The sequence below is a fragment of the Lepisosteus oculatus genome, chromosome 11, assembly GCF_040954835.1.
Source record: "Lepisosteus oculatus isolate fLepOcu1 chromosome 11, fLepOcu1.hap2, whole genome shotgun sequence".
NCBI classification, from domain to species: domain Eukaryota; kingdom Metazoa; phylum Chordata; class Actinopteri; order Semionotiformes; family Lepisosteidae; genus Lepisosteus; species Lepisosteus oculatus.
This window is the reverse complement of record NC_090706.1, coordinates 13695006-13706483: the sequence shown is the minus strand read 5'-3', so window position 1 is coordinate 13706483 and position 11478 is coordinate 13695006. Positions and strand designations below refer to the sequence as shown.

The following is an 11478-nucleotide window of genomic DNA, read 5'->3' as shown; positions in this document are numbered from 1 at the left end:
TATTTGCACATTTTTACAACCAAGACGTTCAATTAAAAAGCTGTTGCCTGGCAGCAGGAATGATGAGGACACAAGCGCCGCCGCTGTAGGGCGAATATAGCGCCCAGGTGGCCATTCCCTGGTCTCGGGCCCCCAGACAGACGGACACGGACACAGAGGGAGTAGCACAGTCTTTATTGAGCTCGCTTACAGTTAAAAACTCTGAGGCCTCACTCCCACACAAAGCTGCGCCACTCAAGGTCACTGCCCCCTGCAGCCGTTAATTAGTTAATTGGGTGGTGTCAAGCAGTGGAGTGGGCCGATTGGTAACCCCTCCCTCCTGGCGCTGTCACTCGGACTTCTCCCCGGCCGCGCTCTGCCCCTGCTGGTCGACGTGGGAATAGCAGCACTGCTCCCCTTGCGTGCAGGTGCCCTGGGACAAGGCGAGAGTGAGAGAGTGTGGGAGGAATGGGAGTGGGGTCCTCACCTGGTGGAACCTCTTGCAGAGGAAGCTCTTCAGGGCTGGTGTGAGAGTGGGCGTGGGTGTGGGGTCCTCACCTGGTGGAACCTCTTGCAGAGGAAGCTCTTCAGGGCTGGTGTGGGAGTGGGCGTGGGTGTGGGAGTGGGAGTGGGGTCCTCACCTGGTGGAACCTCTTCAGGGCTGGTGTGAGAGTGGGTGTGGGAGTGGGGTCCTCACCTGGTGAAACCTCTTGCAGGGGAAGCTCTTCAGGGCTGGTGTGGGAGTGGGAGTGGGGTCCTCACCTGGTGGAACCTCTTCAGGGGTGGTGCGAGAGTGGGTGTGGGTGTGGGGTCCTCACCTGGTGGAACCTCTTGCAGAGGAAGCTCTTCAGGGCTGGTGTGGGAGTGGGAGTGGGGTCCTCACCTGGCAGAACCTCTTGCAAGGGAAGCTCTTCAGGGCTGGTGTGAGAGTGGGTGTGGGAGTGGGAGTGGGGTCCTCACCTGGCGGAACCTCTTGCAGGGGAAGCTCTTCAGGGCTGGTGTGGGAGTGGGAGTGGGTGTGGGAGTGGGGTCCTCACCTGGCGGAACCTCTTGCAGGGGAAGCTCTTCAGGGCTGGTGTGAGTGGGTGTGGGAGTGGGTGTGGGAGTGGGTGTGGGGTCCTCACCTGGCGGAACCTCTTGCAGGGGAAGCTCTTCAGGGCTGGTGTCTCCGCACTGCGGTTCTTCCTCTTGTTCTGTAGCTGCTTCCTGCGCTGCTCCAGAGCTTCCGACAGCCCCCCCCTGAGGGACAGGCAGACCGAGGGTCAGGGACAGAGAGTCACAGACGGCTCAGAGAGACGGGACAGGGACAGAGAGAAAGAGTCACAAGCGGCTCAGAGAGGGACAGAGAGATGGGACAGGGAGAGAGAGAGTCACAGATGGCTCAGAGAGGGACAGAGAGACGGGACAGGGAGAGAGAGAGTCACAGATGGCTCAGAGAGGGACAGGGGGAGAGTCAGAGAAGGACAGGGAGAGGGACAATTGGACTGCAGGGTGAGGCCGAGTAGGAAATAACTGAGAAACGGAACTAACAGCTTGACTGTCCTGTCAGGACCTCCCAGACTCATCCAGCCCTGGGCTGAACCAGAGCGTGACCCCCGTGACCCTCTCTCTCATTGGCTACAGCCCTGTGTCCCCCACCGTGACTGGCTGCTCACCCTGCCTTGGCCCGGGCCTTAGGCCCCCAGTTGGCCTGGGGGTTCTCCTGGAATCGGGTCAGGTGACGACGGCGAGACTGGGGGTTCGCATCCTCCCGCACGGTGAAGCAGGCCTGCAGACTGGGACAGGAGAGGCAGGACAGCGAGTGAGACAGCAGTGAGGCAGGGCAGGGAGAGAGAGAGGAGAGGGAGGCAGGACAGCGAGTGAGAGAGCAGTGAGGCAGGGCAGGGAGAGAGAGAGGAGAGTGAGGCAGGACAGCGAGTGAGCAGTGAGGCAGGACAGCGAGTGAGAGAGCAGTGAGGCAGGGCAGGGAGAGAGAGAGGAGAGGGAGGTAGGACAGCGAGTGAGAGAGCAGTGAGGCAGGGCAGGGAGAGAGAGAGGAGAGGGAGGCAGGACAGCGAGTGAGAGAGCAGTGAGGCAGGGCGGGGAGAGAGAGAGGAGAGTGAGGTAGGACAGCGAGTGAGAGAGCAGTGAGGCAGGGCGGGGAGAGAGAGAGGAGAGGGAGGCAGGACAGCGAGTGAGAGAGCAGTGAGGCAGGGCAGGGAGAGAGAGAGGAGAGTGAGGCAGGACAGCGAGTGAGAGAGCAGTGAGGCAGGGCGGGGAGAGAGAGAGGAGAGGGAGGCAGGACAGCGAGTGAGAGCAGTGAGGCAGGGCAGGGAGAGAGAGAGGAGAGTGAGGCAGGACAGCGAGTGAGAGAGCAGTGAGGCAGGGCGGGGAGAGAGAGAGGAGAGGGAGGCAGGACAGCGAGTGAGAGAGCAGTGAGGCAGGGCAGGGAGAGAGAGAGGAGAGTGAGGCAGGGCGCGGAGAGAGAGGAGAGTGAAGGCAGGGTGGGGAGTGGGAGAGAGGAGTAAGGCAGGACGATCCTCAGTCCAGCACGCTGGACAGTCCGTCTGAACTCACACTGGCGCAGTGGACAGGATGTGGAAGGCGGGGCTCGTCTCTGACAGCTTCTCTCTCTTCACTGGGTTCATTTTCTCCTGCAGCGCACAGAACAGACACTGCTGTTACTGGGGCCGCATGTGTCAATACTGCGTCACAGTGTACTGTGCACCACACCACAATACACACTGTATACTGAACACCCTGTACATGTACTACACACTGTACACTCGATAATGCACACTGTATACTGCACACTGTCCAGACTCTAGACCGTACACACCACACACTACACACTTTCTACATGACTCAAACTCATTGGATATAGTGCACAATATACACACACTGTATGCCACACTTGTGAGCACTGTGCAGATACTGTACTATGCAGACACCCTCCCTCCCTTGTTCGCACCCAGCATCTCATGATGTCCCAGAGTGCACTGGCAGGGGCGTCAGTCTTCAGAGCATTCTTGCACGCGTGGGACAGCGACACCCTGTGTCCAGCGTGGAGTAGGGCCGACCTGAGAGACGGGGAGAGAGGTCAGTACTCAGCACCCTGAGGAAGGTACTGTACCCCGAGAGTGTGGGCTGGGCAGGACCCACACTACCTGGCCTGCAGCAGTGAAGGGGTGTTGTAGTGTGTGTATGTTGTGTTGTTCTGCAGTGTGTTACCTGGCCTGCAGCAGTGAAGGGGTGTTGCAGTGCACCGTGCTGCTCAGACTGTCCAAGGTGTAATACAAGGGCACATCCTCCAGCTCCTGAAACACACAACTGTGTCACTACTACAGCACATAGTGTACAGCCTTGGCACACTGACCTCTGACCTCTATCCAGCACCGCACTGACCTCAGTGATCACGCTCAAAATTCCCTCGATGCGGCGGGACGTCGCAAATCTGGATGGGTTCGCCGACACTGCAGACAGAACCTTCTGGACAAACTCTGGACTGTGGATCGGCTCAGCCCAGATAGGCCCCCCCAGCTAGAGGGAGAGGGGAGAATCAAGACACCTCACAGACGGAACCCCCAGGGACACAGCCACTGTGACTCTGAACAAAAACAGTGGAGAAGCGTGCATGCACACAGACACACGCTTGCACACAGGCGCACGCTCGCTCGCACACTTACATGGTGCTTGTAGCCGCAGTGCTCACAGTTCGGGCCGACAGGAGGCCCTGAGGCAGCAGAGTACTTCATTCTGCGAGAGAGACAGTCCGCCCAGTGTCATTAAGAGGATTTATTTTTCTTATTCTACTAAAGCTGAACATACTTAGCTTTTCTGGCTCTAGATTTTTACAGTTCAGCAGAAATGTACTTAATTAACCGATTTTTCAGTGTGATGTAGAACTTCTGAATTGCAGGGGAGACAGGGGGAGACGGGTATCTTACTGGTTGCCCTGGCTCGTCCTCTTTCCCAGCCTCTGCAGATGGAAGGAACCACAGCCAGTGCAGTTGTACACCAGAGCCTGTTTACTGCAACACAACAACACAATGTCATCCTCATTCGTCACCAGAGCCTGTTCACTGCACCACAACACCACGCCATCCTCATTTATCACAGAGCCTGTTTACTGCACCACAACAACACGCCATCCTCATTTATCACAAAGCCTGTTTACTGCACCGGAACAACACGCCATCCTCATTCCTCATAGAGCCTGTTTACTGCACCAACAACACGCCATCCTCATTCCTCACAGAGCCTGTTTACTGCACCAACAACACGCCATCCTCATTCCTCACAGAGCCTGTTTACTGCACCAACAACACGCCATCCTCATTCCTCACAGAGCCTGTTTACTGCACCACAACAACACGCCATCCTCATTCCTCACAGAGCCTGTTTACTGCACCACAACACCACGCCATCCTCATTCCTCAAAGAGCCTGTTTACTGCACCACAGCACCACGCCATCCTCATTCCTCACAGAGCCTGTTTACTGCACTACAACACCATCCTCATTCCTCACAGAGCCTGTTTACTGCACCACAACACCACGCCATCCTCATTCCTCACAGAGCCTGTTTACTGCACTACAACACCACACCATCCTCATTCCTCACAGAGCCTGTTTACTGCACTACAACACCACACCATCCTCATTCCTCACAGAGCCTGTTTACTGCACCACAACACCATCCTCATTCCTCACAGAGCCCGTTTACTGCACCACAACACCACGCCATCCTCATTCCTCACAGAGCCTGTTTACTGCACCACAACACCACACCATCCTCATTCCTCACAGAGCCTGTTTACTGCACCACAACACCATCCTCATTCCTCACAGAGCCTGTTTACTGCACCACAACACCACGCCATCCTCATTCCTCACAGAGCCTGTTTACTGCACTACAACACCACACCATCCTCATTCCTCACAGAGCCTGTTTACTGCACCACAACACCATCCTCATTCCTCACAGAGCCTGTTTACTGCACCACAGCACCACACCATCCTCATTCCTCACAGAGCCTGTTTACTGCACCACCACGCCATCCTCATTCCTCACAGAGCCCGTTTACTGCACCACAACACCACGCCATCCTCATTCCTCACAGAGCCTGTTTACTGCACCACAACACCACGCCATCCTCATTCCTCACAGAGCCTGTTTACTGCACCACAACACCACGCCATCCTCATTCCTCACAGAGCCTGTTTACTGCACCACAACACCACGCCATCCTCATTCCTCACAGAGCCTGTTTACTGCACCACAACACCACGCCATCCTCATTCCTCACAGAGCCTGTTTACTGCACCACAACACCACGCCATCCTCATTCCTCACAGAGCCTGTTTACTGCACCACAACACCATCCTCATTCCTCACAGAGCCTGTTTACTGCACCACAACACCATCCTCATTCCTCACAGAGCCTGTTTACTGCACCACAACAACACACCATCCTCATTCCTCACAGAGCCTGTTTACTGCACCACAACACCACACCATCCTCATTCCTCACAGAGCCTGTTTACTGCACCACAACACCACGCCATCCTCATTCCTCACAGAGCCTGTTTACTGCACCACAACACCACGCCATCCTCATTCCTCACAGAGCCTGTTTACTGCACCACAACACCACGCCATCCTCATTCCTCACAGAGCCTGTTTACTGCACCACAACACCACACCATCCTCATTCCTCACAGAGCCTGTTTACTGCACCACAACACCACACCATCCTCGTTCCTCACAGAGCCTGTTTACTGCACCACAACACCACGCCATCCTCATTCCTCACAGAGCCTGTTTACTGCACCACAACACCACGCCATCCTCATTCCACACAGAGCCTGTTTGCTGCAGCACAGTCTGCGTGTGCGGGGTACCTGGCCGAGCTCTTGACCCTGGCCTGCCCCGTGCGCACCCTGACGAACACTCGGATGTAGAAGTCCACGCTGACACTCAGCAGGGGCTCGATGAAGCGCTGGTACACTCCGGCCCTCTGGTCCAGGCTGTGCAGGATGATCCGCAGGGCCTGAGGACACACGGATACTGTGACACAACACAGCACAATGCCATGACACACTGTGACACACAGCACATCACCGTGACACACTGACACTGTGACACACAGCACAATGCTGTGACGCACTGATACGTGGTACGGTAACACACACAGCACTGTGACACTAACGTCTGTTACGCTAACTAACACAGTCAATTAAAGCATGCTGTAAGCACAGACAAGACACTTTCCAATTTTTAAGCGTCGACGAGCCCATTGCTCACCATCTCATGGCAGTACTTGGCCTTGATGGACACAGAGCCGTATTTACTGTAGCAGGTCTCCCCGCAGTTCCCCGCCATCACCGCCATGTCAGTGCAGGTCACGCACAGCAGCCCTGAGAGGGAGAGGGCAACTGGGGTCAGCTTGCCAGCACGGGGCGTGCAAGCTTACTACACAAGCACAGGTCCAGCCTGCAGTGTTTCAGCAGATCAGTCACTAGCAGCCTGATGTCAGCACTGCTGACTAGGGAAAGCCTTCAGCCCACCCTGTGCCACAAACACAGGAGGACACTTCCAGCAGGAACTCCAGCCTGTACCATGTGGCTAAACCCCTAAAGCAACTACAGCAGTAAGAATCTCCACAATCCTTAAACACACTGATGACCATTGCCGTCAGAGGCGATGGTCATTATTGTGACATTACTGGTGTTACACTTGTCACCAGTGCAGCAGGGGCCTGATCACCAGTCTGCTCCTGGCAAGATTGGGGACGACTCCCTGGCACATCGATACCAGAGAGTGACCCAGGCCCGGTCCGGTTCCAGAGATGGCCTACATCTGGGTCTGCCCAGGGTCCAGCTGGAATGTAACAGTGAGAGACAGGGAGCGAGACGGAGCGACCTCTGACCTCCCTCGCTCACGGCCTGCACGGCAGCATCCAGGAAGGGGGCAGGGCTGCCATAGGGGTCGAGGTCAATAACATCATAGCGCTCCTTCCGCCCGCGCGCCTCGTACATCAGCATGCTGGGAAAACAGGAGAGGACGGTACTGACTAACACTAAAAAAAACAGCAGAACAGAGCTGCAGGAAATACTGTGTAGAGTCACCGTCCAGCCCGTACTGTACTGTGACTCTAAATGGTATTTACTGCAGCTCACACAGTAAACACTAACGTACTGGACTGTGACTCTACACAGTATTTACTTACTCACACAGTACAGTAACAGTGTACAGAGCAGTCAAGGTACCTGGCATCGCGGTGGCTGGGCGTCACCAGGTGTGACACACTGTTGTGCAGGGCGTTGCGGGCGATGAGGTTGACAGCGCGAGAGGAGCAGTCGTTGGCCGTCACGCTGCGCAACCCTGGCACCTCCAGGGCGAAACGCACTGAGCGCAGGCCGGATGCGGCCAGACCTTCCAAAACCCTGAGGCCATCCTGAGACGAGAGAGACTCTCAGACATGCGGGCAGACAGAGAATCTCAGACTCCACAGATCTGGCTACAGGCCCCGCCCCACCACTCTCCAGGTCTGGCTACAGGCCCTGTCCAACCACAGGTCTATGTACAGGCCCCGCCCCACCACTCTACAGGTCTGGCTACAGGCCCCGCCCCACCACTCTACAGGTCTGGCTACAGGCCCCGCCCCACCACTCTACAGGTCTGGCTACAGGCCCCGCCCCACCACTCTACAGGTCTGGCTACAGGTCCCGCCCCCTACTATACAGATCTGGCTACAGGCCCCGCCCCACCACTCTCCAGGTCTGGCTACAGGCCCCGCCCCACCACTCTCCAGATCTGGCTACAGGCCCCGCCCCACCACTCTACAGGTCTGGCTACATGCCCCGCCCCACCACTCTACAGGTCTGGCTACAGGCCCCGCCCCACCACTCTACAGGTCTGGCTACATGCCCCGCCCCACCACTCTCCAGGTCTGGCTACAGGCCCCGCCCCACCACTCTCCAGGTCTGGCTACAGGCCCCGTCCAACCACATATCTATGTACAGGCCCCGCCCCACCACTCTCCATGTCTGGCTACAGGCTCTGTCCTGTTTTGCTGGAGGTCTGGCTACAGGCCCTGCCCCGCTGCTGGTCTGGCTACAGCCCTATAAATCTACCTCACAGCACTCCCCCACCACCGCAGTCCTGGCCTCCCCCTGGCTCGCGCCGTCCTCCGCCAGGTGCACGACCACACGGCTCTCCTCTCCCGGCACCTCCACGCGCACGCCGCGAGCCGACAGCTGCTCCCGCACGAACTCGGTGAGGACCGCGCAGCTGGGAGGACAGACAAGACAGGCGGGGGCTCAACACGCAGACGGGGCCGCAGGAGCGCAGGAGATCGGCACCGTGGGTGAAACCGGGGTGGCGTCACCGTCGGCCTGCACTCACGTCAAGTCCCTGTTGAACTCCTGCACAGGGTTGTAGAAAACCTCATTGGCACTGGGGAACAGAATGGAGGCTTTTCCTTCCTTGATGACTGTCTCTCCGGGCAACAGCCCGGGCTCCGCATCCATGGGTGTGTCCTGGGTGGGCGGGGCAGACCCCGGCTCTGTTTTCGCTGTGCCACTGTGGACGGGTGTGGCCCATCTCGAGTGGGCGAGGTCCTTTTCCAGCCCGCTCCCCAGTCCGGCCGGAGAGTGCCCTTCCTCCGGCGGGACTGGCGTGGGCGTGGCCGCTGCCACGGAGGGGCAGTCCGCGGAGCCGTCCAGTGGCGCTGCGTGGGGGCCGCCCTGGGAGCCCGGGCGGTCGGACTGAGGGTCCATACTCACCAGCCTCCTCTGGGCAGCGACGGGCGTCGCAGCACAGCGCCTCACTGTGGGCAGGGGCAGACGCAGGGCAGCACAGCGGAGCACAGGGCCCACCAGCATGGAGCGGCGCCTGAAAATCACACAGGAGCGCGCGTCAGCCCGTCCTGGGAACACCCTGTGTGGACGCAGCCTCTGGGCCTCTATCGAGAGGAGGGGTCTGCTCCAATTTGACTCCGAGCCGCCCTCAGGCCTGCCCGAGAGTCAGGGGAAGGATTCAGACACACAGCCTGTGACCCTCGCACGCAGACTTACACAGGGCGGAGCCATGCCTGGGCAGACACACCCACCATGAGCAAAATCCGACAGAAGGCAAGAGATCAGCCACAATCCAACAGCCCAGAGCAGGCCGTCCAGCCCCGCTGGCCTGTTTGACACAGAGCAGCTAGTGGATCACCTGGCTGACGACTGAAAGAAACCAAGATATCAGCTCCAGAGCACGGGAGGGCAGGCAGTACCACACTCCCACCACCCTTTGGGTAAAGAGGTGCCTCCTGCTCTCTGGCTTTTAAACCCACTTCCTCACAGGTTCCACTGGTGCCGTCAAAACCACAAAGTCCCTGACCCGGGCACGCACTGAGAAACGTGACTCTCGCACGCCAAAGGCTCGCCCCCCTCCCCCACAGTCAGTTACAGTGCAACCCCCCCGACACACGCGCAGAGACACAGACACGACACGAACGGCGCGTTTCTGCACAGCAGAATCACCCTGTGCGACACTCACCCCACTCACACAGCAGCTTCACAGCTATCGGTTTGAAGCGGTCTGTACAAAACTGCCCGTCTCTACAAAAGATGTCACCAAAGTCCGAGTTTAAGCTCTTTCGGTTTTGAGTCCCAGAGTAAAGACGCAGTAACAACAAGCCGCACGCTCTCACATGGAAGCAGTCGCGTGAAGATTGCAACTACGGAAGCCCACACGGATTAAGAAACGCGAGAGACGCGATGCTCGTCTTTTGGGGCGCGTCTCGCAGAGCAGACTGGCGAATCGCCTTGATGTTTCACCAGAAAGCTGATTCTGGTTTGCACATTGCCTGTTGTTGTTGTGCATCTTGCCTGTTGTCTCTTTCTTTTCATATACAATTGTATTGTTGTTGTTGTTGTTGTTGTTGTTGTTGTTGTTGTTGTTTTTACTGCTTACCGTCTGAGAGCTAGCTAAATAGCCATTCGTTTGACATATATACCTGTATATGAGTATAATGACAATAAACTCGAACTTGATTCCCGGAATAGTCGGGCTGTCCGGAGCCTACGTCCTGCCGGCACGAAGCTTGAGAAGCCAGAGAAACGCCCCACAAGACTTAGGGAGAACGTGCAAACTCCACACCAAAGGCACCTCAGTCCACCATGAGCTATGACCCCACGTGCCACCATACTGCCCCTTACAACTTATCACTGTTCATAGACTGTACAACACTGTCCAGCTCTTAATGGATGAATGACAGTCACGCACTGTGTAAGCGACACTGACTGAGAGACACAGTACAGTGACACACTGCGGTGGCACACTGCAGTTACACTCTAACAAACTGCGATGATTGAAACACTGCAGTATCATGCTGCTCTAATGCACTACACTGACACACAACAGCACAGTGACACACTGCAGTGACAATGACCAACATACTACAGTGACACGCAACACTACATTGATAACAACAGTGCAGTGACACACTACAGCTACACACCACAGTGACAATGACCAACATACTACAGTGACACTACACTAACACACTAAAGTGACACGCAACACTACATTGACACACAACAGTGCAGTGACACACTACAGCCACACACCGCAGTGACAATGACTGACGTGCTACAGTGACACACAACAACACAGTGACACCCTGTGGTGACACACTGACTGACCAGGAAGCTGGGGTTTCGAGTACGTCCTCTCAAGGTTTGAACTGGACACTCTGGACATTCCTCTTCTTCAGAACCACAGGGACTGATCCACTCAGGACAGACTGGACACAGCGAGCCTGTCTGTGGACACTAACCTTCTTCAGAACCGCAGGGACTGACCACAGCCGAGACACACTGGACACTGGACACAGCGAACCTGTCTGTGGACACTGACCTGCTTCAGAACCGCAGGGACTGATCCACTCAGGACAGACTGGACACAGCGAGCCTGTCTGTGGACACTGACCTTCTTCAGAACCGCAGGGACTGACCACAGCCGAGACACACTGGACACAGCGAACCTGTCTGTGGACACTGACCTGCTTCAGAACCGCAGGGACTGATTCACTCAGGACAGACTGGACACAGCGAGCCTGTCTGTGGACACTGACCTTCTTCAGAACCACAGGGACTGACCACAGCCGAGACACGCTGGACACTGGAGACAGCGAGCCTTTCTGTGGACACTGACCTTCTTCAGAACCACAGGGACTGATCACAGCCGAGACACACTGGACACTGGACACGGCGAGCCTGTCTGTGGACACTGACCTGCTTCAGAACCGCAGGGACTGATCCACTCAGGACACACTGGACACAGCGAGCCTGTCTGTGGACACTGGCCTTCTTCAGAACCAAAGGGACTGACCACAGCCGAGACACACTGGACACTGGACACGGTGAGCCTGTCTGTGGACACTGACCTGCTTCAGAACCCCAGGGACTGATCCACTCAGGACACACTGGACACAGCGAGCCTGTCTGTGGACACTGACCTTCTTTA

The 11478-nt window shown here is 56.9% G+C and overlaps 1 protein-coding gene across 2 annotated transcripts; it reads right to left on the bottom strand.

The window, feature by feature from the left end:
* Window positions 1–159: 159 nt before the first annotated feature.
* trmt1 (tRNA methyltransferase 1) lies at window positions 160–9881 on the bottom strand. Of its 2 annotated transcripts, none has more exons than XM_069195662.1 (16): window positions 9508–9881; window positions 8368–8856; window positions 8097–8253; window positions 7230–7417; window positions 6890–7005; window positions 6265–6377; window positions 5862–6010; window positions 3906–3989; window positions 3645–3714; window positions 3364–3498; window positions 3190–3275; window positions 2930–3038; window positions 2536–2612; window positions 1635–1754; window positions 1104–1218; window positions 160–412 (listed from the first exon to the last, which is right to left on the bottom strand). In XM_069195662.1, exons 2-16 carry the CDS (start codon window positions 8844–8846, stop codon window positions 329–331), a joined length of 2082 nt encoding a protein of 693 aa, XP_069051763.1. In that variant the 5' UTR covers window positions 8847–8856; window positions 9508–9881; the 3' UTR covers window positions 160–328. The 2 variants fall into 2 exon arrangements, with proteins under 2 accessions (XP_069051763.1, XP_069051762.1); XM_069195661.1 differs by lacking the exon at window positions 9508–9881 and adding an exon at window positions 9039–9385.
* Between the last annotated feature and the right edge of the window lie 1597 nt (window positions 9882–11478).